We start from the raw sequence: 26,935 nt of genomic DNA on the forward strand, positions 1-26,935 counted from the left end.
CGCAGCACACTCTCCGGCCACCGCACGCCTCTTCCAGCCAGCAGAAAGAGTTCTTACGTCAGAGGTGATTAAAAACCCTTCCGCTCCTCCAAGGAAAATGAGTGCAGGCCCCTTGGCTTTTCTTAGCCCACAAAAAATGTCCTCTCTCCTTTTACCCCAATGCTAAAGCATTCCCGAGTTCCTCTGCAACAGCCCAGCGCCCCCGCCCCAGGGCTTCTTTGTTCGTTGGATCGGGAAGGCAACGGGGAGAAAAAAGGCGATAGAGTGCAAGACGAACCGAGTGTTGTTTACAAGGAGCGAGCTAGTCCAGGGATCGGTCCGCGGGGGCGGGGCCTAGGAGGCCGGCACTTCTCTCCCTCCCCTCCCTCCCTCCCTAGCCTTCCCCGCGAGCGGACGCGGCAGCGCCTCTGCCTCGCTTTTTCTTATTTTATCCCCTTCCCCTTCCTTTTTTTTTCTCCCTTTTTTCCCCCTTCCTCCCTTTCACCATTTCCCCTTGGAGGCGCTTCCCCCGGGCAGGGGCAGAGCCGGTCTCATCCCCCGCCTCTCCCCGGCCCCCGCCGCCCTATGGAGAGAGGGAGCCCCCTCCCCACCCGGGCACAAGCGGCGGAGGTCGGAGGAGCGAGACCGGCGGTGGCGGCCTCAGGTGCAGGGTCGTCATGGAACTAACTCGCTGACCGACCCACTGGCGGCAGCCGTGAGTCCTGCTCGAGCGCCAGGGCCCGCGCCCCCCGGCCCGGTTCCCCCTCTTCTCCCTCCTCAGTCGGCCCGGTCCTCGGCCCGCGCGCCCGCGCGCAGAGGAAAATGAGGTGGTAGCGGGCCCCCGGAGGAGGCCGCGTTACCGCTGTGAGGCCTGCAGCTCCGCCAGGGAGGAGGAAGAGGAGGAGAAGGTGAGCGGGCGGGGGCGGGGGGCTCGCCGAGTCTCCGCGCCCGCGCGCGCCGCCCGCCATCGCCGGGGAGCCCCCAGTCCGGCGCTGCACGCCCCCCGCTCCCGCCCCCGGCCCATCCCCCCTCCGTCACTTTCTCTCCCCGCTGCCTTCGGGAGTCCTCCCGCAGTCGCATCCCCTCCTCCCGGCCCTGGCCGCATCTCCCCCCTTCGCCTCCGCGGGGACCTCCCGGACACTTCCTCGTCCCCTCCACGCAAGAACAACTCGGCACCTGCCCAGTTTGCCAGCAGCTCTGCCCCCCCTCCTCCGGCCCCTTTTCGGGCCATTTTTTTTCCGTCACGTAGTAACTTTTGTAGGAACTGCAGATTGCCTACCCCGTAGTGCATCTTCGGGGCTCCGCGAGCCTGTGTGATACACAAAGAAGGGAGCACGCTCCCACCCGTAAGACTCCAGCGCTCCTGCGGGAGCCGGAGGGAGCTGGTTTACACCGTCTAGCGGTGTGCGTGCCAAATGAATGGTGAACCGCGCTCTGCGGGAACTCGGGGAAGGGGGACGTTACCGTGGCGTGGGTGGGGGAAATTGGAGAGGAGGGGAGATTTGAGTCGCACCCTATGGGGCAGATAAAAAGCGACATTTGGACAAAGGAAGACGGGCCTCTGCTGAGCTCAAGGTTCCATTGCATATCATGTTGGCAGGAGTTGAGAGTTGGTTAGCAAAGTGATGGAAGATATCTCTAGGGAGGCAGGATGGAATCAGACTGAAAATCTTTGAATGCCAAGCTCAAGTATTTAGTCTTTGTCCAGTCATTCGGGCGGCACTCAACATTTGAGCAGCAGCGTGACGTTATGATGTTAAATAATAACACTTGTTGAGGTTTATTGTCTGTGACAGTTACTGGTCAAAGTGGTGTGCAACTCGGTGAATCCACAAGGAGGAGTCTCATTTCACAGATGAGGAAAATTGAGGCTCCACAAGATGAAGTAATTTCCTCCTTAGATGACGCAGCTAGAAGCCTAGGACCGAAGAGTTCAGGCCTTAGCAATCTGGATATGTTACATCACCTCTGTTCTGAAAATGAATTTGTTGAAAAATAAAATGCAGTAGTGTTACCTGTTGTAGGATTTCAGGTCATTTTGTGGCAGACGGAATAGAAGGGAATGCACAATAGATTAAGAAAGAGTAGACAAGATATTTTGATAATTTGGAACTAGCCGGATGATTCTGAGTTTCAGGACCAGAAAACAATACTGATGAAGAGCAAAGTAGTAGAATTAGCGTGATTTGCAGTTACAGATCATTGAATTTATGTGCCAATGTGACATCCTAGTAGGTTAGAATGAAACCAAAACGTTTTTTGTTCAAGATTGGAAGCTGATAGTGTACATGTTTTATTCTGATTGTGTAATACTTTAAAAATGAAAAGTATTCACCTTTTTTGCATGTTTCTTAATCCTTAATGTGGGTTTAATAATACCAACTACATAAGGTTGTGTGAGGATTAAATCAGTTAATCTGGCACTCACTGCTTTTACTTGTTAAGCACTTAAGTGTAAGCTAAGGTACTTTTTATTTAGAAATCAAATTTAATGAGGTGACATTAATCAGTAAGAATACATAGGTTTCAGGTAAACATCTCTAGCATTTGAACTGTTGGTTGTGTTTTGTGCCCCTCACCCAAAGTCAAATAATTTTCTGTTACCTTATATTTGTCCATCTTGCCTCCCCTCCCCCCATCCATTTAAACTATTATGTGTAGTGATAAACTCTGGAGAGCGTTTGCCATCAAGGAACTAACTCATCATGGTTAGTAGGAGAGGAACTAACTCATCATGGTTAGTAGGAGAGACAAGTCTATAAATAATACCACAGAGCAAAATTAAATGCAAGAGTAGAATTATGTCCAGGTTCAGATGTAGGAAGGCAGTGTTCCATCCACAGATTGATGCAAATGAAAACTCTGTAGGAGAAGGAGTATGAGGTACAGAAGGACATTTCAGATTGAAAGAACAGTGTGTGGAAAGGCATGGAGATTGGGAAAGAAAGCAGCCTGTTTTGGAATTCCAAGTACCTGTAGTTCATTATTAAGTGCATAAAATCAAGGAGGTAATATTAGAATATGAGGTTCTTGTATGGTCACGTTAATAAACCCATCTTATTTAGAAGAGGAGCGTAAGACTCAGAAGTTAGTACCAGTACAGAGTTATTACAGCTAGTGCTCGACTCACGACCACGATTGGTTCCGACAGACCGGTCGTAACACGATTTGGTTGTAAGTTGAGTAGGCTATATGTACAGTACTGTAAAATGATGTTATAAAAATCTTTAAGTCATATTTTATCATAATTTTATTTCATTGTTATATATCATAATTTTTGTTCATTTTATGCCAGTTATATAATCTCTACACCATTTTGTTTCTTATTTTTACATTCGTCAGGTTTAAGTAAAACACTGCATTATCAGTACAGCTGGTTTAATATTTGCAAAGACAATTTCCTCTTGGTAGACATCTTGGGAGGAGTTTGATGAAAAATATCCAAGACACAAAACACAAATTGATGTAACGAGTCTGGGATAACAGTTGAAATGGTGCACGTGGAGATGGTAGTGCTGCCGGAAGCTGGTCCGCACTGTTGTACGCCCAGCTGGGCAATGCTTGTGCTGCCAGACGCAGAGCAGTCGTGGCTAGCGATTGTGGTCATAAAGTCAAATGGTCGTAAGTTGCATAGGTCGTAAGTTGATCATTATTTGTAATAGGGTTGGTGTTATGATGATGATAAATATAATTCCATATTAATGAAGCTGTTTCTGCTATATACCCAGCACTGTGCAGTAGTTTGCCTCAGATGAGCGGGAGGCCCTGTGTACACATTTGTAATATAGTTTATGCTGTCCAGTAAGGATTTTATAAACTTCACTCGGACATTAATAAACATTTATTTATTTAATAAATATGGAGAAAGAAGCAGAAGTCGTGATTCAAAGAATGGGAGGAGAAATTTGAAACAAACTATCAAAGTGTGTAGAATATGCCTACCAACAACATAGTCTTTTATTTTTTAGTTCCTAGAGACTTTTCTAAGCATTCAGAATTCTGGCTGTAACCAACAATAGGCATAAAATAACAACATACAACCATAAATGTTCTGTTATTTAAAACAGTAAAATTTTATATATATATATATATATGTATGTATGTATTTTTTTTTTTTTTACAGAGAGAGGGATAGATAGGGACAGACAGACAGGAACGGAGAGAGATGAGAAGCATCAATCATCAGTTTTTTGTTGCGACACCTTAGTTGATCATTGATTGCTTTCTCATATGTGCCTTGACTGTGTGGCTACAGCAGAGCCCTTGCTCGAGCCAGCAACCTTGGGTCCAAGGTGAGCTTTTGTTCAAACCAGATGAGCCCACTCTCAAGTTGGCGACCTCGGGGTCTCGAACCTGGGTCCTCCGCATCCCAGTCCAACGCTCTATCCACTGCGCCACTGCCTGGTCAGGCAGTAAAATTATTTTTTAAGTGTATTTTATTCTTTAGCAGAATTCTTTATTCAACTAACTCAACCTGTTTTGCACATTAGAAAAGAGACTGTTCTGCCAGTAAAAGAAGAACAATTCAAGCCAGTGCTTTCTCCTCCACTGTCTCATATCTGTCTTACTAGGGACTTAAAATTGAAATAATAATAATAGCTTGATAATATAACTACTATCATAAAGTGTCTTTTTTTTCTACATTCTTAACTTTTAAGTACTTTCAAAAGAAAACCCTTTACTTGGATTCACCTATTAACATTTTACCTTGTTATGTCATCCTTGTGTGTGTGTGTGTGTGTGTGTGTGTGTGTGTGTGTTTGTACATGATGGCCTGTTACTCCTAAATTTTTTCTGTGGATTTTCTAAGAATAGAGGGTATGCTTTTACAGAATAACAGTAAAATGAACTTTAATAAACTTATCATTCTTACATTTACTTTTTAAAATACTGATTTTAAAGAGGAAGGGAGAGAGAAAGAGAAACATTGGTTTGTTGTTCCACTTATTTATGCATTCATTGGTTGATTCTTGTATGTGCTCTGACCAGGGATCCAACCTGAAACTTCGGTGTTTGGGGACCACGCTCTAACCAACTGAGCTATCTGGCCGGGGCTCTTACATTTACTTTCATCTACTCTATTGTCCACGTTCCCATTATGTCAATTGACCCAATGACTTTGTTAGCATTTATCTCATACAAGATACAGTCTAACATCAGATACTGCAGTCTTATTTTTCTGTAGCCTCATTTAATGTGGAACATCCCTACAGGTGTCTTCCATCCTTTTTGTCTTTCACTTGCATTATGTTATGTCATATTTTATAGTTTAACAGAGTATGAACTTCTTCCTTTTCCTTTGTTGACATCCTAGTATGAGTAAAGAATGATTTCTTTTTCTTCCCTGGATATGGTATATTACACTAATTGATTTCTGAATATTAAAGCAATTTGGCATGCCTAGGCACATATGGTTATGGTGTATCATTTTATGTTGGTGGATTCAGTTTACAAGTATTTTGTTAATTCTGTATCTACATTTGGAAGAGATACTGATCTATAATTTTCTAGTGCTATTGTCTTTGGTTTTGGTAGCAAGGTAATGACTAGCTTTATAAAGTGAGTTGAGAAATGCTCTTCTTTATTTTCTGGAAGAGTTTGTGAAGAATTTGTATTAATTTTTCTGTAATTTGTATTAATTTTTCTGTAACTGGTAGAATTCACCAGTGAAGCCATTTGGGCATAGGCTTTCCTTTGACAATAGTTTATGTAATTCAGTTTCTTGTTATATGGCTGTTCAGCTTTTCAAGTCAGTTTTGATAGCTTGTGGTTCTAAGAATTTGCCTATTTCATCTAAATTGTTTGATTTATTTGTATACAGTTTATAAAATTCCTTTATAATCCTATTTCTGTAGTATATGTGGTAATGCCCCTCCCCCCCCACTTTATTCCTGATTTTAGTATTTTATTCTTTTTTTTTTCTTGTTTAGTGTAGCTAAGGGTTTGCCAATTTTGATCTTTTCAAAGAACCAACTTCTGGTTTCATTGATTTTTCTGTTCTCTAGGTTATTGATTTCCACTCTAATAATTGTTTTTTTCCCTTTTCTGACCTGCTTTAGGTACAATACTTTACTTTTTCCAGTGTCTTAAGGTGGAACGTTAGGGTATTGATTTGAGATCTTTTTTAATACAGGCATTTGCAGGTATTAATTTCCCTCTAAACACTGCTTTCATTGCATCCCATATGTTATGGTATGTTAGTTATTTTATTCATCTCAGAGTACTTTCTAATTTTCCATGTGATTTCTCCTTTGACCCAGATTTCTTTTGTTTTTAAAAAAAATTATTAAAAGCATCTAAATATTTGAAAGTTTTACTGAGGACCTTAATTGTAGAAGATTGGAGAATAGGAATTTCTTGAACCTGATCTTCTTCTTGACATGATTCTATCCTGTACCCTCTCTGTGCCCCTTACATCCCCCCTAAAAATAATCTTCAAAGGAAGCATGGTAGGGGAAGACTAATCAGTAGGGCAGCCAACCATTGGCATGCATTGAGAAGGTCGGCAGATGTTGGTGTAACTAATGGAATAAGATAGATAATTATTTAAGTAAGCTTGAAGTTTTGACAAAAGTAAATAAATACAGACCAAAGTTAGGTGTAGAAGAATATATAATCTATGAAGTTTAATCTCCATCCAGTGTAGATGCTTCTCCTAAATATCTTACATGCCCTACGGGATTCACCAGGCAACCCTGTTAGGGGCCGATGCTTTACCCATCTGGGGCGTTGCTTTTTTGAAGCTGGAGCCATTTTTTAGCGCCTGACTTGGAAGCCATGGGGCCATCCTCAGCGCTTGGGCCTAACTTGCTCTAACTGAGCTGTGGCTGCAGGAGGGGAGGAGAAGAGAGAGACAGAGAAGCAAGAGGGGGAAGGGTGGAGAAGCAGATGGGCATCCCTCCTGTGTTCCCTGACTGGGAATCAAATCCAGGACATCTGGCCAGGGCCACACTTTTATTTCTAAGGTTTATGCATATTTATATCTGCATTAGATGAAATTTTAGTGAATCTGTTCGCCTGATTGTGGAGAAAGGTACCAAGGCAACAATATTGGAATCTCAGACCATCTCAGCAGAATATAACAGATGGAATCTAATAAGATAACCTATTTTAAGAGAGACTACATTTAGGTCCTAAGCAAGGACCTAATGAATTCTACCTTACACACAATTGGGTGGGACAAGTAGAAGGGGAGTTTGCCTAAGGTTGTCTTTTAAGAGTTTTAGTAGAACATAAATTTTATCTGAATTGATAGTGTGGTTTGTCCGCCAAAAAAATAGCTAATGATCTTATACTACATTTATAGTTAAATTGGTGCTGATTGAGAAGAGCAAAGATCATGTCATGTGAGGAACTCTTGAACAGTTTTTCAGATTTGGAACAGATGAAGTGGTGCTATCATTAGCAGCTTCAAACGTTTGAAGAATTAGCTTGCTAACGAGAGAGTAGATTTGAGTTTGTTTTGCCTGGTTTGGGGCCCCAAAGGTTGGAAGGAATCTTTCATTGAGTTCCTATTTTATCAGGATATGTGCTGTGCGCACAGTTAGTATTAAAAAGGTGACATTGGTAGATGTGACCACAAGGGAATTTATAATTTAGTATGGGAGAGAAATGGGAAGCTGCTTTCAGGAGGGAGAGAAATCATACTCAAGTTCTTAGAAGAAATTACCTTTGAAATGGGCCAGTAGGGTGGATATTATTTCTTTTCCCTTTGTAAGTTATTTACGTTTTTTCTTCTCAGTGTGAAAAGTATTTCATACCCATTATAGAAAATTACCAAAAACTCAAGTTTAAGCAGAAAGAAAAAATAAATTATTCAGTAAACTAGAGCTGCGGCACACGGGTTAAATCTCATTGAACTAGAGGTAGTCTGCAGTAAAGTTGAGTAGCAGGTAGGTGAAGTATGCGCCGAGATGAATAGGAAAGAGGTTAGCTAGAGTTGGGGGTGGTGATGTGGAAATTGAAGAGGTTTTTTCTATTTTTTTTATTTTTAAATTTTAAATTTTTATTAAAAATTTGAAACTTTCCATGTGTTAATTTTAGACATTTAAATTAAAAAGCAAAAAACCAGCAAACCCTGACGCACATACAAAATACGGGTTCATAGTTGAGAAACGGAAATAGTTACATGAGGTTTAGAATGAAAAGCATTCCCCTGCTGCAGGGCTTCCCATCTCACTCCCTAGAAGTTAACTGCGTACTCAGCTCTTACCTCTTTCTCTTGTTATTTAAGATCATATTTTCAGTGTGCAGTACACTGTACATATGATGTATTATGAAATGGTTCACCTGTGTAATTTGTTGTTATTTTTTTTTTTATTCAGAGAGTGGAGGGGAGGCAGAGACAGACTCCCACATGCCCCTGAACAGAATTCACAGGCAAGCCCACTAGGGGGTGATGCTCTGCCCATCTGGGGTGTTGCTCAGCAACTGAGCTGTTCTCCGTCCCTGAGGTGGAGGCCATGGAGCCATCCTCAGTGTCCGAGACCAACTCGCTCTAAACTAGCCACTGGCTGTGGGAGGAGAAGAGAGTGAGATAGAGGATGGAGGAGGGGTGGAGAAGCAGATGGGCACCCCTACTGTGTGCCCTGAACGGAAATTGAACCCTGAGACATCCACATGTCCGGCTGATGCTCTACCACTGAGCCAACTGGCCAGGACCATACTTATGTAATGTTATTAACCAGTGTCACCCCAATAGAGTAATTTTTTTAAAAAATTGTAGCTTTAAAAAACTTGCCTTATTGTTGTTTTTGATATTTTAATTTAGATACTATTTATGGTTTTCCTACTATGAAATGTAAAAATAGGCTCTCATTCTGTCTCCCAACACCCCTTATCCTCCCAACATCATTTGATCACACTGTTGTTGAAATCCCTGTTTATTGCTTTATTATTGCTATGTAAATACTGTGGTATATTATTACAGTTACTTTCTTGCATAACCAATTTTTCCCTGAAGTTAATTACCTTTCAGTTGCTTAGCTTTCATCAAATCTAGTTAAGTCTTTTCACATTCTTCAGCAATTTTTAATCCAATTTTCTACATGCAGTCATCACTCAAATCTGTAGTTTCCTTTTTAAAACCTTTTATACATCTCTTGGATTCTCAGTTGCCCTGCATTGACCTAGACTGTGGCTCTGTAGACTTGCTGTGTGTTTTAGAGTGCCATTACTGTTGAGTTTTCTGACCAACACTGTCTAATAGAACTTACTACATTGGTAAAAAATGTTCCTTTATTGTCCAATGCAGTATCTGTTAGTCACATGTAGTTACTGTAGTTATTGAGCCCTTAAAATGGGGCTAATGTGACTGAGGAGGTATATTTAAACTTTATTCCATTCTAATTTATCCATATGTGAGGCTAGCAGATACTATATTGGAAGATCAATTCAAGATGGTTTCATATGACCTTTTTACTCTGCTATTTGTGCATATTTTTGAACCATGAGAATATTAATTAATGAATGAAAAAATAAAGCAAATTGTTTTAAAATGAAAAAAAAAGGTGATTTCATATTTAAGGTGATGGTTTCATACTCATTAGTGGAAATGGGTGGGTTTAATATGATTGATGTAACTTTTTCATGTAGAAAAAGGTTTAGCAATCCTCAGCACCTGGGCCAACTTTTATTCCAGTGGAGCCTTCATTGCAGGGGTGTGTGGGGGGGCATGGAGAAGCAGATGGGTGCTTCTCCTGTGTGCCCTGACTGGGAATTGAACCTGGGACATCCAAATGTCCAGCCGACGCTCTACCACTGAGCCAACCAGTCAGGGCCAGATAACTATTATTGTAACATTTAATATATGATATTTTAAAGAGCTATAAAATCCTATACTACCTCATAATCTTATTTGTTTTATGAATTGCTTTATAAGAACCAACATATTTATACCATGCTATATTTATTCTATAATTACATAAAGAGTATTTTTTATATTTGATTTTATAGGTAGCTACATCAAGCTGGGAGGCACGCAGATCCAAAGGTTATCATGAAGTTTCCAGGGCCTTTGGAAAACCAGAGATTGTCTTTCCTTTTGGAAAAGGCAATCTCTAGGGAAGCTCAGATGTGGAAGGTAAATGTGCCGAAAATGCCTACAAACCAGGTAATAATTTTTTTCTTCACTCTAGAAGGATGAGCTTCATTAGAAATAAGTGTACTACTGTCCTGTATAGTATCTTGACATGTGTTGGAGAAATATGTAGCATTAAAAGATATGCTTTCTCTTCTTTGAGAAACATCTTTTTGTTTTATTCTTAAATAAAACAGTGAACTGTTTCGTTTCTTTTTTGTTTTATTTTTTATTTGAGCTACAGTTTTAGGAAGATAGGTATGTCTGTTTTCTTTCCTCATAGCCAGTACAAACAGTAAGCTGCCTTTATTTCTTGATCTATAGTTAAATATGAAAGCTGAGCATATATATCATTGTCTATAGGGGACAAAAAATTGCACTATATTTCTTGAGTTTTTATATTTTATAAGGAGTTTATGTAAACTACTAAAGGTAATACAATGTTGTTATCATTTCTTAGCCTTTTGACTAAGATCAAGTGTAAGGTGATACAGTGTTGGAAACATCTAATCTAGGGAGATAGTCAGCTGATCTCTCAATTACTGTTGGTTATGTGCCCTTTTAAGAAATTCTGTTTATCATATACATTCATCAGACTTATTTTTTCCAAATAACTGCAGTTCATTCACTCCAGCAGCTTATTATATAAGATGTCTTACACATCATTTTACCCCTCGTAACTAGTATTGTACTTAAGATAAAGAGTAGTGGCCAAGAAAATTTTGATATGTGTAGGTGAGTGAATAGCAAATATCTAAATTTCTCTTATGTTGGTTTAGGACTCAGTGGTCGGCAAACTCATTAGTCAACAGAGCCAAATATCAACAGTACAATGATTGAAATTTCTTTTGAGAGCCAAAAATTTAAACTTAAACTATATAGGTAGGTATGTTTCTTATCGAGGTAGCGCTTGCACGTGGTATTTTGTGGAAGAGCCACACTCACGGGGCCAAAGAGCCGCAGTTTGCCAACCAAGGGTTAGGCTAACTTTTGCTCATAGGTTATTGAACTCTATGTTTTTTTAATTCTAACCTACTTCTATTATTCTTTCCCACAAGCTGAAGAAATATGTTTTGAACTTACTGTTTCTTATTTACTATTTACAAATTGAAGATTAGTTAACTTGAATGAATACCTTTTGTTCTAAGAGTATTTATTTACATGTGCTCTCACATTTAATGTCTCATTTAATCTTTGAAATAGGCAGTAGTCCCAGTTTGTTGAAGACTTTAGGTAATAAGTAGTAGAGTTATACTTTGGACCTGAGGCAGTTTTCTTCCTATACTTTTTATTTTTCATTTTCCATTTTTATATGCTTGTGTGATATTTTAGTTTACCTTGGGACTCAGTTTATTACTTATCTGCTATATTCTCAACACTATTCCAGGCATTGGGAATTCAACATGGAGATATATAGGAATTCCTGCCCATTTTAGTAAGCCTCAAAGCTTTATTACAGCTATTTTTTTTTTTAACGGGGACTGAGAGAGAGAGTCAGAGAGAGGGATAGACAGACAGAAACGGAGAGAGATGAGAAGCATCAATCATCAGTTTTTCGTTGTGACACCTTAGTTGTTCATTGATTGCTTTCTCATATGTGCCTTGACCGCGGGCCTTCAGCAGACCGAGTAACCCCTTGCTCGAACCAGCGACCTTGGGTCCAAGCTGATGAGCTTTTTGCTCAAGCCAGATGAGCCCGCGCCCAAGCTGGCGACCTTGGTGTCTCGAACCTGGGTCCTCCACATTCCAGTCCGATACTCTATCCACAGCGCCACCGCTTGGTCAGGCCCATTACAGCTACTTTTAAGAACCATTCCTTTCTTCTTTTGCTATCTCTTTGAGTCAGTGTGTAATCAACAGTGACATATTACAACATGTTCTTTGAAGGTGATGTTATTCTACAAAGATTGTAGTATATTGTTATATTGTCAATCTCAGTTGGTTAGAGCATCGTCCCAGAATGCCAAGGTTGCAGGTTTGATTTCTGGTGAAGACACATAACAAGAATCAACCAAGGTACTTAGCCCAACTTGAGTTATAAGGGAAAGTATCTGATGGAGAGTGACCATTGAAATAGCTCTTGAAGAATAGCCTGACCAGGCGGTGGCGCAGTGGATAGAGAATTGGACTGGGATGCAAAGGACCCAAGTTCGAAACCCTGAGGTTGCTAGCTTGAGCACAGGTTCATCTGGCTAGAGCACAGGCTCACCAGCTTGAGCGCAGGGTCGCTGGTTTGAGCATGGGATCATAGACATGACCTCAAGGTCTCTGGCTTGAAGCCCAAGGGTCTGGCTTGAGCAAGGGGTCACTCGCTCTACTGTAGGCCCCCCCCCCCGTCAAGGCACATATGAGAACACAATCAATGAACAACTAAGGTGCTGCAATGAAGAATTGATGCTTCTCATCTCCCTTCCTGTCTGTCTGTTCCTGTCTGTCCCTCTCTCTCTGTCTCTATCACAAAAAAAGAGAGAGAGAAAGAAAAGAAAAAAAGCTTTTGAAGGATAAATAATAAGATAGGTAAAAGAGAGGGGAGTATGTTTCATCCATAGGAAACAGTGATGTAAAACAGCATGGGAGGATCAAGAAAGAACCATAAATAAAAGTATTCCTCTTACAGTTTGAATTTTAAGGCAGAAAGGGATGGAAGGTGAGTGTGACTAGAGAGTTAGGTTATAGAAGGATTTGTATGCCTGCCATGGCTGAGGGATTGTACTTTATCTTCCAGGTAATGGTGAACATTCTAGAGTTTAAAGCTGGGGAGGATTTGTCTTTTAATGATCAGAATAGCAGCATGTAGAATATAAAGCCCTGTGTTTTACCTTGTTGAATCAGTTCTCTTTGGTAATAGTTGTTCAACCAACTTAACCCTATTTAAGCAATTTATGTAAGAGAAAACAGATCCTGCCCTGGCCAGTTGGCTCAGCGGTCAAGTGTCGGCCCAGGATGTGGAAATCCTGGTTTAATTTCTGGTCAGGGTACACAGGAGCAGTGACCATCTGCTTCTCCATCCCTCCTTTCCCTCTCTTCCCCTCCTGCAGCCATGGCTCAAATGGTTCTTTTATTTTATTATTATTTTTTTTAATGTTTATTTTACTGATTTTAGAGAGGAAGGAAGAGAGAGAGAGACAGGAACATAGGTCTGTTCCTATATGTGTCCTGACTGGGGATCAATCTGGCAACCTCTGCATTTCAGAACAATGCTCTAACTAACCGAGCTATCTAGCTATCTGTCCAGGGCACGAATGGTTTCAGCAAAGTTGGCCCCGGGCGCTGAGGATTGCTCCATGGCCTTGGCCTCAGGTGCTAAAATAGCTTAGTTGCCGAGCAATAGAGTGGTGGCCCAGCCAGGCAAAAGCATTGCCTGGTAGTGGCCTGTCGGGTGGATCCCAGTCGGGGTTCCTGAGGGAATCTGTCTTTGCCATCCTGCCTCTCACTTAATAAAAACAAGCAGAAAACAGATCCTTTAGTCAGGAAAAACAATCTGGTTTGAGTAGGTGGGTGGACAGGTCTCACTCTTATCCTCCCTCCTGAATGGGGTTACTTACGTATAGAATTTAATTTTTGTAAATGTATACTAATAATATCTCTGTTTAATTAGTACATATACGAATTGATTTGAATAAGTGATCTTAGAATCATTATCACTTGACTGTGTATACTACACAGAAAACCCAAAAGACTTTGCATATTATTAGTAAGCTTATTCAGTAAAGTCAATATATAAAAATTTATTTTATTTCTATATACCAGCAAATAGGACCAAGCATATTAAAAAATGGAAAATTTTAGATGATACCATTTGTAATAACTACAACAAGAAGAACTCTTCTCAAACTATTAGCTTTTGTGTGTGTTTTTTTGTTCTTAGTTTTGGCTAGTGATGATACTACCAGCCATGCAGTAATGCTTTCTTGGATCTATTCTCAAATTTTTTTTATTTTTTATTTTATTTTATTTTTTAGTATTTTTTTTAAGTCTTTATTTATTTATTTATTTATTTATTTATTAATTACAGAGACAGAGAGTAAGTCAGAGCGAGGGATAGACAGGGACAGGAACGGAGAGAGATGAGAAGCATCAATCATTAGTTTTTCGTTGCATGTTGCAACACCTTAGTTGTTCATTGATTGCTTTCTCATATGTGCCTTGACCGCGGGCCTTCAGCAGACCGAGTAACCCCTTGTTCAAGCCAGCGACCTTGGGTCCAAGCTGGTGAGCTTTTGCTCAAACCAGATGAGCCTGCGCTCAAGCTGGCGGCCTCGGGGTCTTGAACCTGGGTCCTCTGCATCCCAGTCTGACGCTCTATCCACTGCGCCACCGCCTGGTCAGGCTATTCTCAAATTTTAATATAAGGTATATTAAAGTTCAAAAGTATTGTTAAGATCTCTTTCATAACTAATTATGTTATAATTTATTTAAAAGATTTTATATGTAATGTTTTGTAAATTTGTTTTTTCTGGCATCATTAGAGCATCGGGTATATTTAGAGATGGGAAAAAACTAATATTTGAGTGCCTTCTGTATTCTATATTTGTACTTTATGTAAGTTATATCTGTTATCGCAATGATATGGAAATCTATATAGCTGTTTTCTTGTACACTAATAGCACATTATGTCCATCTTTTGTGGCATTTTTTAGAATTATATGTTTGTGTTATTTGTTTAATGTCAGACACCAGATAGTCATGTTATGTAATACAATCTGTCTTTAGGGATGTTTGTTCTTGTTTGTTCTCCTCTACCCCCGTTGTATCTCTGACCTAAAGGTGGAATTAATGGTGTTCTTATTCCTCATTGCACTCTAGATAATGGTTCTTTTGCCTCCCTAAAAGCCTCTCTGCTTTTATTATATTATATCACCATAAACCTCTCCTTGTGTGACTTTATTTCCTTGTCGTTGATTTGTTTGGATGGCTTAGTTAACATTACTTTTCTTACTGGTTTTGGCATTTTAGATGAAAACTCATCTTGGTAGGAAATTTTTTTTTTTTTTGGTAGGAATATAATTTCTCTTGAATGCTTAACTCTCTCCATTCAGAAATTTTCTGACTGCCTTCACTTGGTTCCAGGGACGTTTAGGGGCCCCTGCCCCAGAACTGGATTTTAAAGTAGAACCTTAGGGCTCTATGGAAAATGGGATATTATAGAACTAATCACCATGCTTAACAGCTGCTTGACCCAGAGTCTTAACTGTGGAGCTGTGTCCGTTTCCTCTTAACTTCTTGGAGAGGCTATAGCTTCCAACAGTAGTGTTTTGCTACCTTTTTTAGACTCTCTTTGAAGAGAGAATATCCAACTCCTGGCCATAATAGCCTAACTCCAGTTTTCTCTGTCATGTTGGACAGTAGTCTCTGCAGGACATAAATTCCCTTTCTACTCTGTGCACTTAGAACCTGTTAAGCCCACAGCTTCAGTGCCATGAACCTCTTTAAGTTTCTTTTTTATTCATGGAATTGTATCACTGAACATCAGAGTATGGTTTGTAGCAGTCTTTTCAAACATCTTGATTTTTGTTTGGAAATAGAGGAGCTTAACAGTAGGTTATTGCCTCCAGATTGACATTTCTGTCCTTCAGATTAAAGTTCATGTGGCATTTTTCCTTGCCTTGAGACCAATCATTCCTTCCCCTCACTTTTTTTTTAATATATCACTGAGAAGAAGCTCCCACATTGGACCAGGCACCCTATGCATACTTCTTGTAATACTACTTACACCATAGTTGGGGGTTTTTTTCCACATTTTTTGATTGTTTGCCTGACCATGAGACTTTACATTTTGAAGTTTAAATGGTGAGTTTTCATTCATCATTGTATTCTTAGGACTTACAATATGATAGACACTTAATGTTAATATGAGTTGAATTAAATGTTGATTGTTAGATGTTTTCATACTGTTGTTCAGTTTTAATACCAGTTTGATGGTGAGATATTAATGTAAAAGGTTGTAAACCATCTTTATCTCATTTTCTTGTCAGTATTAATTGTACAGTTTTCTAAGATCAGTCTTTTTTTGACAAAATAAGTTGAACAGAAAGTAGATGTATGGCAATTAACTTTCTATGAAATACTAATTATAACTGAGTTTAGATCTAGATGTAAAATTATATGTGTAATTAGTTTTGGTTTGGCCAGTGCAAAGAAACTGGGCTACTTTACTTTGTAATACCGAAGCTGCAAAGTGACAGAAAGTGGAGTTGGAATAAGATAAGAGAAATTAGGTAATGTAACAGCAGAGGTTATAATGAGCACCAAGTCATGTATTCCTCATAACACTAAAGAAATCCACAAAGAGAGAAGAAATACCAACTGAAATACCTGTTTGAGGAGATACAGTGTCAAGATACAGAGCCCTTCATGCTTTAATAGCTCTTAATACCTCTCTCTCTGTGATGTAGAAACTAATTGCATAAAGTTGACCCGAGTGATTAGGAAAGCTTTAAGCTTTGGTCTCTATACTTTCTAAGGAATAAGATAAGTAATATATTTTAAAATAGTTTTCCATAAAAAATGGTTATGAGTACAGAGCTTGGATTAAACCTGTACTTGTTTGGAACCCTCACTTATTGAAAATATTCTTTTCTACCAATCACAGAGTCATTTCTGTACCTTGTTTTGATTACCTGACAGAAGTACTACTCTGGATCTGTTTTACTTATTATTAGTAAATTAAGTATTACTAAGTTTATTTTTCATTTTTTTGGTGCCTGCAAAATTCAAGAAGAGTAAAGGTATCTAAATCATTACTGCTTTGAAGTGTGTACCTTCTAAAAATTAAGCCTGTACTCAGTTAAAAATAATATGTAGGAGGATTAAAACAAGTGTTTTACTTGTGTGATAATTTCCATTGGTAAGTTAGTTCAGGTGAATTTCCCCTTTAGTGATCTTTCATCATTTTTAAATGTGTAATTTGTCTATTGTCCCTTGTATCTTTTATTTGTTCCTGTTGACTAGCTTTGCTTTTCATGGGCTATTATTCTGTTACCATAGTTTATTTATATTTCTTAAAATACTTTAATACCTTTTCATTATCTTAAAAATTCACTGTATTATTCTCAAGAATTGGAAAAAGGTAATTCTAAAATTATTATCAGTTGATAACAGTGTTACTTAAACTTTAAAATGTTATATTATCTAGACACCTCACTTAATTATTGATGGTGAGATGACATACTGGAGATTGTATTTAATAAAGAATGAGAATATGGATATTGATATTGAATGCTATAACCAGTACGTAAAATTTTCATTTATCTTATTTGCTAGATTTTGAATGAACTTAAAAACATTTTTTAACAAATAAACACTAATCCATAGCATTTGCTAACCTTTTAAAATAGACAATTTTAAACATATTCTTGATAACAGCTTGAAATTATACTTGTTTTATTTTAATTTTATCTTTTAATTGCTCCCTTATAGAATGTTTCTCCATCCCAGAGAGATGAAGTGATTCAGTGGCTGGCCAAACTCAAGTACCAATTCAACCTCTACCCAGAAACATTTGCCCTGGCCAGCAGTCTTTTGGACAGGTTTTTAGCTACTGTAAAGGTAATTAATTATTTTAGGATACACTTAAACACAACCTCTTTTTTGAGGGTTTGTATAGTAAACCAGGGGCTATTAGTAAATATTCTATAAGATGAAATGGAATGGGAAAACCTTCATGGACACGATATGCATACCAATAAGAAGACATGATATCTATTGCTTTACATTTTCAGAAATGTAGAGCCCTGGCCAGATAGCTCTGTTGGTTAGAGCATTGTCTTGAAGCATTTTCAGAAATGTTTCTAGTTGTATTTTGTAATTTTTTTGGTATAAGTATTTTTAACTTTAACCTATGAATTTTTTCCTGATTTTAACACAAACCATATAACATTGGGAGAATGTTTAGTCATCTTTTAACACACTGCTTGCTGTACTAATAATGTGGGCAGTGAATCAAACCAGAAAAGTATAAGCTTACTACACAGTTTTCTCTGTCACATCTTGTTTATGGAATATTATGTGGTTTTCTAAACAATATATACTTTCTTGGGTGTGCATTTAGAGTATAAGTATAACAAGATGAACTGAACTGTCATAAAAGAACTTGGTGTATTTTTGTTGAATGGCAAAATACAGATATATGAATAAGTTTTATATTGTCCCTGTTGGTATTTCTTTGGTTGTGTAATGCAAAATCAGTCATAGTAGGCCCTTAACAGATTTAAGCAGAAAGTTAGCATTCATTTAATGGCAAAGCATGAAAAAGTGAAAAAGCAATTCCGTTTTTGTAACTTGTATGCCTAGGAATATATAAGCTGGGGGAACAATGAATTCAGTACTGAAGGTACTACACTCTTGTTATTAGGTATAAAAAATAGAAGCCATAGAATTTGGGTGGTTATTCGGTTACCTTCTTATGTTTCAAACTTCTACTCTTTTTTTTTTTCTCTTAAGTGAGAAGGGGGAATGTAGATAGACTCCCACATGCGCCTTAACAGGATCTACCTGGCAAGCCTCCTACTGGGTGATGCTCCGCCCATATATGGGAGGGGGGCTTTGCTCTGTTGCTAGGCAACTGAGCTATTTTAGTGCCTAAGGCAAAGGCCATGGAGCCATCCTCAGTGCCCGGGGCCAACTTGCTCCAATGGAGCCATGGCTGCAGGAGGAGAACAGCGAGATTGAGAGAAGAGAAGGGAGAAGGGGTGAGGGGAGAAGCAGGTAGTTGCTTCTCCTGTGTGCCCTGACCAGGAATTGAACCTGGGACATCCACATACTAGGCCGATGCTCTACCACTGAGCCAGCTGGCTAGGGCCTCACTTCTACTCTTAAGAACCTAAAAAACCTTAATTATAATGATCACAGTTACCTGAAATCTGGATTATCTGACATGCCTACTTTTATCAACTAACCTCTCTTCCACAGAGAAAGATACATTTAAGGTCAGTGTCCTTTCTTAGGTTGTATATTCTTAAAAAATTATTAATGAACTTATTGTAGCTTCTATTATAGGAAAGATTATTATTGCCCTTTTTATTAAATATTTTAAACAAATTTGGGCAAGTGTCTAAAAGTATTTTGCCAAATGTAATCTCATTTTTTATATTTCTTTTTTATGGGTTCTATCATGTTATTAGCGTTAGGTACTGCTATTTAGAAATGGTTGGTCTATATTGAATCAGTTAATCTAAAATGTGTTCATAGTTTAACTCAGGGCACTTAAAGTATACCATAAAAGGGCTACAACAGTGAATGGAGCCTTAATTCTAGCTGTGCAGAATAAAGTGCTATGAAGCTCTTTAAAAGTGTGGACCCTGAGTCCTTTCCCAGACCTAAGGGTTATGAACCTCTAATAGGTGAGATCTATATGTTTATATTTAAACATCCTGATATACATCCAGGACCGAGAACTGTTTGTTTAAAAATAAAATCACACATTTCCTGCTGGTATTCTTTTTATTACTAAACTTATTATTGGTGCCCTTGATTTCGGGGTTGCATTGTCTACCCAAAGTTGTTAACTGTTGGGCTCCTTTCTTTGTAAGGAGCTCACTACCTCAGGCAAGTGAGTGGGTTTGATATGTTGTATATATGAGGAAATACCTAGAAAACTATCTTAGCTACAAGATCTGACTCATTTCCTAGATGACTTGTGTGGTGTCCCCTAACTTCTGAGACTCTTTTTCTCATCTGTAAAAAGAAGATGTAATAGACATGACAATATTTATGGAAATACTTTTTGAACTGTATTAATTGATGATAGCTTTTATTATCTCATACAAGCAGAGGATTCTAAGATTCCCAGATTGTATGCCACTTGTACTGAGGCGGTGGTCGTTGTCATGTTTATTAAATAAGTTAATTAATCAGGTCTGTACTTGGCCATCAGTCGGCTTCCTCAGTTTCATGGGAGTGAATGTAATATTTTATTATAGAATATGTACATGTTGACACAGCTTTTCTTTGTGATATATAACTTACCTCTGTGGTGTTCAGTATAATTGAGCTAAATTGTTTTGGTTACTTAAAACTAAATTCTGATGCTGGATTGGCAAATCCTTATTCTACTAGTAAGGTAGAAAGCTTCGTTATAGATAAGGAAAACTGGCAAATTCAAGCCCTACCATGAACGTCAGACCCAAACTGTTTTTACCCACTAACTGATTTTGTATATATCTGTAGCCTTTCATTCTTATCATGGACCTTGAATAATATATAATTATTTGTGGGTGGACATTAATTAGAAAACTTCTGCTCATCTGTTGTTATCCTATAATTTTTTAAAGCTTTTGAAAAATAATAATATCCTTTGAATAGTCTCTTCTGTTTAATGCCCCTAACACCTAGTATTTTAATTTAAGTGATATGACAGTTAAAGAGAAAAAAAAACTAGCTTAAAAACACACATACACACAATATATATTTTTAATTTGGGGCATTTATTAAATTTAAAATTGTCTTCTAAAATCAAGCTCTTCTCTGCGGGATAGAAATAAACTTTGGCTATCTAGCATTGGTTGAACTTCCAGCAACGGAATGATCCTAGTATTTCCATAAGATAGCATATGGTTAGGGTTGTCAAGGTAAAAGTTAACTGATCTTAGAAAGTAATGAGTATGAATCAGATTAATTTCATTCTATCTAATGTATGCATACTTGTCTTATCTGCACATCTAGTTTTCTAAAGTAAACTTTTAACTTTTTAAAGAATTACTGAAGTTGCTTCTTCCCTCTTTGAAATTTTAGGCCCATCCAAAATACTTGAGTTGTATTGCAATCAGCTGCTTTTTCCTAGCCGCCAAGACTGTTGAGGAAGACGAGGTAAATATTTTCCTTTAAAGATTAGTTATGTCTCTCTTTTTTTATTATCTCTTTCCATTTATTTACTTGCTTTTTGTTTACTAAAACAAAAATTAAAAATGAGTTTTTTCCTGTCCTCTCCTCCCTGCCCTTTGGTTTGGGTAGAGAATTCCAGTACTGAAGGTGTTGGCAAGAGACAGTTTCTGTGGATGTTCTTCTTCTGAAATTCTGAGGATGGAGAGAATTATTCTGGATAAGTTGAATTGGGACCTTCACACAGCCACACCATTGGATTTTCTTCACATTGTAAATATACCTGAAATCTTTCGTTTCTGATTTGAATATGTAGTCCTATTTCAGTAACTTGAAAAGTAGATTATGTGCTCATTTGTTTTGTTCTAATTTATAGAAAAAGGGAACTTGCTGTAGTTAGCCAAGGAAAAAATAGAAATTAAAATATATGTCAAATCACTGAAGCTAATATTTCAAACTTAAAATTGAGTAATACCCAAGGTTTCATCAATTTCTGTACATACTTTACCTAGATATTTAAGTAAAACTAGAATGCTGATCTTGTGATTTTTTTTTTCCCCCTAAAAGTTCCATGCCATTGCAGTGTCATCTAGGCCTCAGTTACTTTTCAGTTTGCCCAAAATGAGCCCATCTCAACATTTGACGAGCCTAACCAAGCAACTACTTCACTGTATGGCCTACAACCAACTTCTGCAATTCAAAGGATCCATGCTTGCTCTGGCCATGGTTAGTTTGGAAATGGAGAAACTCATTCCTGATTGGCTTCCCCTTACAATTGAACTGCTTCAGAAAGCACAGGTAGGTGTCAGTCTAATTAAGCAGTGTTCGTTATAAGTATATCTCTTATTTGGATAAATAAGGTTACTAGGTGGTTATAAAACTGTAAGACATTTCTAATCTTGTAATGGCAAACCACTTTTAAGAGTAGACAAGGGTGAAGTAATTTATCCTTTAAATTTATGGGCTAGTCCTTTTCTCCTGTAAAGCTTATATAGTATTTTCTTGATTCTTTTCAACTCTTCTTCTTTAAGAATCTTAAAAATGTAATATGATTTTCAGGAATATACTCTTAATTTGTATGAAGAACCTTTCTAGTCATAGGTTTCTTTTTCTTTTCCAAGTGAAAGGAGAGGAGATAGACTCCCACATGTACCCTGACTGGGATCCACCCAGTGACACCTGTCTGGAGACAATGCTCTGCCCATCTGGGGCCATGATTGCAACTGAGCTATTTTTAGTGCCTGAGGTGGAGGTTCCACAGAGCCATCCTCAGCACCTGGGGCCAATGCACTCAAACCAATCGAACCATGACTGCAGGAGGGCAAGAAAGAGAGTAAGAGAGGAGGGGGAGGGGGAGGTGGAGAAGCAGATGGTTGTTTCTCCTTTGTGTCCTGCTAGGAATCAAACCTGGGACATTCACACGCCAGGTTGATGCTCTACCAGTGAGCCAACCAGCCAGGGTGAATTTATAGATTTCATTGTAGTAATACTTCTATACTTCATTCATTTTATAAATCAAAACCATAAATTGTAATAAGTTGCTTTTTAGACAAGCTTATAATTTAGTATTGGCTAGAAAGTAAAGTATTTGTAAGTTTGACATGTAAAAGCTATCTTTCTGAAAAAGGTTTTGTTCTGCTAGTTCCTATTACTGCCTGAGATTAATCTATAACTTGTATCTGCAGATTGGTATAAAATGTTATGGGTCAGTTAAATTTTTACCAGTCATCTATATAAAATTAAAATATAAGGGTTTAGTGGAGGTAATTCTCACTCCACTGGAAAGTTAGTAATGGTGCTACATGTTTGCAACTACTTTGAAAGAATTCTTATTAGTTCTATTCATGTCACCAAATAGAACTTAACAGGTTTATATCTGCAAACCTTACTCCTTTGCCAACTGAATCCATAAAAGACTTATGAACTTACTCTCCCTTTATATGTTCCTGTTCTCATTTGGCATTGGTTATTCTGATTTATTTTATTGGATTTTGTTTAGAGTAAAGGGTTAACTTCTGAGCTTAAAAATATTTTTTAATATAAAAATAACTTTAGGCCCTGGCCGGTTGTCTCAGTGGTAGAGCGTCGGCCTGGCATGCAGAAGTCTCGGGTTCGATTCCCGGCCAGGGCACACAGGAGAAGCGCCCATCTGCTTCTCCACCCCTCCCCCTCTCTTTCCTCTCTGTCTCTCTCTTCCCCTCCCGCAGCGAGGCTCCATTGGAGCAAAGATAGCCTGGGCGCTGGGGATGGCTCCTTGGCCTCTGCCCCAGGCGCTAGAGTGGCTCTGGTCGCAACAGAGCGACGCCCCGGAGGGGCAGAGCATCGCCCCCTGGTGGGCGTGCTGGGTGGATCCCGGTCGGGCACATGAGGGAGTCTGTCTGACTGTCTCTCCCCGTTTCCAGCTTCAGAAAAATAAAAAAAAAAAAAATAAAATAAAATAAAAATAACTTTAGCAAAGAGCTTATAAAAAAGTATAAGAGGAAAATAGAATCATACTTGAATTTGGTATTTTATATATGATACTTATAACTGATGATCTTTACAAATGTGAGCTGTAAAAGTTAGCACACATATAAGAAGTACCTCAGTGCTACCTCTCAGCTTTGAGAATTTCAGGCCCTAGTTTGTGAGCAGAGACAGGCTGAGCATCTTTTTATAAAAAGGATAATGATCAGAGCAACATATTAGCCAGGACTATATCTCTTTTCTATGTGTTTTGTTCCCCTGTTTTTAGCATGGTCAGCTTGTTCTACATTCCTGGGACATGTGATGTTAATGTAACATGGACTGTTTCTTCTTTACAAGTGAAATTTATTCTTTTAATAGCATATGTTAGATTGAAATAATTGAGAAGTATTTATTTCCATTGAAATAAATGCTGTAGTGAAAACTAATCCCAGGAGATAGTTGCTGTTTTGTGAGAATTTTTGGAAAGCATCATAAACCACCATATACATGAATAGTGTAGCGTGAAAATGTATTTTGCCTACCTAGAGTGTTGAAAAATGAAGTTCAGTATCAATCATTACATTATGTTACATTATGTTAGACTGTGGAAGTGGAAAAGGGACATTAATAGAAAGCCTGTTATATTAAAAAAAATTTTTTTATTGGAACAAATGACATATCTCTAAATACCCCTGACTTGGTCTCTATGCCTATTCCCAAGCTAGTACACAGAAAATATGCTATATTAAGTGTCAGTGTCACAGAGAAAGGATAGAGTAGGAAGCATAAATAATAAGAATGTTGTGAAAAGCATGTATATTCTGTAGCTTTGAGGGCTTGTTCTCTACTAAAGAGCACTGGAGAATCTCTTGCTTAAGTCTTCTGGTGCTAAAAGAGAAACGTGTACACTGAAACTTGTTTCCTCCCTTTCTGAAGGAGTATTACAAACTTGGAATTGAAGGAATCTTCTTAGAAATTATTTAGTTCAACTCCTTTATTTTATTCCTGCAGTCTAGAGAACATGGGACTTTCTCAAAGGCACAAAATAGACCAAAAAAACTGCTTTTTCAATACCACATAAACCTTAAAGATTGTAGTCCAGTGGTTTTCAGAGTTTCTTTTAGAATTGGAACCCTTCCCTCGTGCCCAACGAATCTTTATACACAATCCCAGAATACAAAATAGAAAAGTGTTACTTTGTAATATGTGTTTGGGGCAGAGATCTGTTGGATCCAGAGTCCTACTCAACATGGCCTCTTCCCTTCTGTAAGCTGTTTGGACATAGTTTGAAAACCAATTCCAGACCATGGCTGGTTGGCCTTGTGGTAGAGTGGCAGCCTGGCGTGTGGCAGTCCCGGGTTCAACTACCAGTTAGGACACACATGAACACATGAGAAGCAACCGTCTGCTTCTCCACCCCTCCCATCCTCTCTCTTGTTTCTACAACCCATCCCCACCCCCACCCCCCTGCAGCTATGACTCATTCAAACAACTTGGCCCCGGGTGCTGAGGATGGCACTGTGGCCTTGCCTCAGGTGCCAAAATAGCTCCATTGCCAAGCAATGGAGCAGTTGTCCCAGATGGGCAGAGCATTGCCCCATAGGGGGCTAGCTTGATGGATACCAGTCAGGTCGCATGTGGGAGTCTGTCTCTGCCTCTCCTCTCTTCTCACTTAATAAGAATAATAAAAGGAAAACTAATTTCAATCTTTTATGTAATATATAAATAGTTATATTCCAAAAACATTTATTGGCAAATCTATGATTAGGCACTGGGGATGGAGTGATTCTAAAAAGAAAATCTCTGCCCCATGTAGTAGTAAAGTTATAATGGGGGAGATAGTTAAAAACAAGTAAGATCAGAAAACTTGAGAGACTTTGAGACTTGGTTGTAGTTCTCTAATCATCTTGGACTGGTGGCCAGCCCTTGTGGCCCAAAGCTGATGGCCCCTGATTTTTCAAGACTTAGTTCTGTCTTTGCTAAGTTCACTCATGTTTAGGTGGGAACACCAGGTCTAAAATCTTTGTGATTAGACCTGAGACAATTCATCCTGGATTTCTAATTTAGCATAGGAAATTCTTGCATCAGATTGGTGAGATCATGCCAGAATTACTCCTGATATGTTTCTCATTGTTCTGTTTTGAGAGGACTGCCAGTGGTTCCTCACAGACATCTCATGCGTTGCCGGGGTGGGGGGGGGGGCACTATCACTATCTCTGCCTGTGTTCCCTGTGAACTTCCAAGTATAGTGAGTGTTCCCTGGTTTAAAAGGCAAGCTTCCTCTTGTCCCTCCTTGTTCCCCTACCCCTGCTAGCTCTTATGGCACCTGTTGGTCACCATTCTGGGATGGCTAAACCCTTTTCTCTTCTTACTCCTTCTCACATTACTCTAGTTCTGTGGCTCTACTCAGAGTCCTCCTTTTTCTCACTGATTGGCCCTCCTTGATAATCTTAGAATGTTAAATTCTATCCAGATCGGTGTGGTGGTCTCCCTAGCCACTACCCAGGTGGTAGTCAAAGTAGATGTTCCCTGCTGTGGTGTAGTTTAAAATTAGAATAGTGAATTGAAGAAGCAGACCCTCCTTACCAAGGTCTCTCAGTTCTTCTTGAAGGTGCCTAAGGTCAGATTGCAGTAGGATTTTTCAGTGCTTCATGTTGTCCAGTGAACCTGGGTCCATCTGACCCCATCACTTATGTCAGGGGTCCCCAAACTTTTTACACAGGGGGCCAGTTCACTGTCCCTCAGACCATTGGAGGGCTGGACTATAAAAAAAAACTATGAACAAATCCCTATGCACACTGCACATATCTTATTTTAAAGTAAAAAAACAAAACAGGAATAAATACAATATTTAAAATAAAGAACAAGTAAATTTAAATCAAACTGACCAGTATTTCAATGGGAACTATGGGCCTGCTTTTGGCTAATGAGATGGTCAATGTGCTCCTCTCCCAGACCACCAATGAAAGAGGTACCCCTTCTGGAAGTGCGGTGGGGGCCGGATAAATGACCTCAGGGGGCCGCATGTGGCCCGCTGGCCGTAGTTTGGGGACCCCTGACTTCTGTCATGCTATTCTGTCCCCTGTTCCAGCAGTAAGCTCTTCAGATGTTTGCCCTGTAAACTTGAATCTCTAATGCCTTCCTAGCTCTTCATTTTCTGCTAGTCCTGACTTCTTTTTCCCAGTCTTCCTTTTACTTGAAATTCATCTCTTGCCTGACCAGGCAGTGGCACAGTGGATAGAATGTCAGACTGGGATGCGGAGGACCTAGGTTCAAGACCCTGAGGTCGCCAGCTTGAGTGCAGGCTCATCTGGTTTGAGCAAAGCTCACCAGCTTGGACCCAAGGTTGCTGGCTCGAGCAAGGGGTCACTTGGTCTGCTGTAGCCCCACAGTCAAGGCACATACGAAAAAAAGCAATCAATGAACAACTAAGGTGTCGCAACAAAAAACTAATGATTAATGCTTCTCATCTCTCTTCGTTCCTGTCTGTCCCTATCTATCCCTCTCTCTGACTCTCTGTCTCTGTAAAAAAGAAAAAAAATCATCTATTTCTATTACCTCTCTTTTGTAGGCTTTTTTTTTTGGTATTTTTTTAAAGTGTGAAGCAGGGAG

At 39.0% G+C, this 26,935-nt stretch overlaps 1 protein-coding gene across 1 annotated transcript in view; it reads left to right on the plus strand.

Moving 5' to 3' along the window:
- The first annotated feature begins 366 nt into the window (after nt 1-366).
- Nucleotides 367-26,935, plus strand: part of CCNI (cyclin I) — a 30,108-nt gene continuing 3,539 nt past the window's right edge. Inside the window, exons 1-6 of the mRNA XM_066278645.1 lie at nt 367-887; nt 9,934-10,090; nt 17,477-17,605; nt 20,789-20,863; nt 21,008-21,148; nt 21,443-21,673. Of these exons, the coding sequence (XP_066134742.1) occupies nt 9,977-10,090; nt 17,477-17,605; nt 20,789-20,863; nt 21,008-21,148; nt 21,443-21,673 (690 nt within the window). The 5' untranslated portion in view covers nt 367-887; nt 9,934-9,976. The remainder of the gene's footprint in view (nt 888-9,933; nt 10,091-17,476; nt 17,606-20,788; nt 20,864-21,007; nt 21,149-21,442; nt 21,674-26,935) is intronic.

The sequence above is a fragment of the Saccopteryx bilineata genome, chromosome 5 (assembly GCF_036850765.1).
Source record: "Saccopteryx bilineata isolate mSacBil1 chromosome 5, mSacBil1_pri_phased_curated, whole genome shotgun sequence".
Taxonomy (NCBI): Eukaryota; Metazoa; Chordata; class Mammalia; order Chiroptera; family Emballonuridae; genus Saccopteryx; species Saccopteryx bilineata.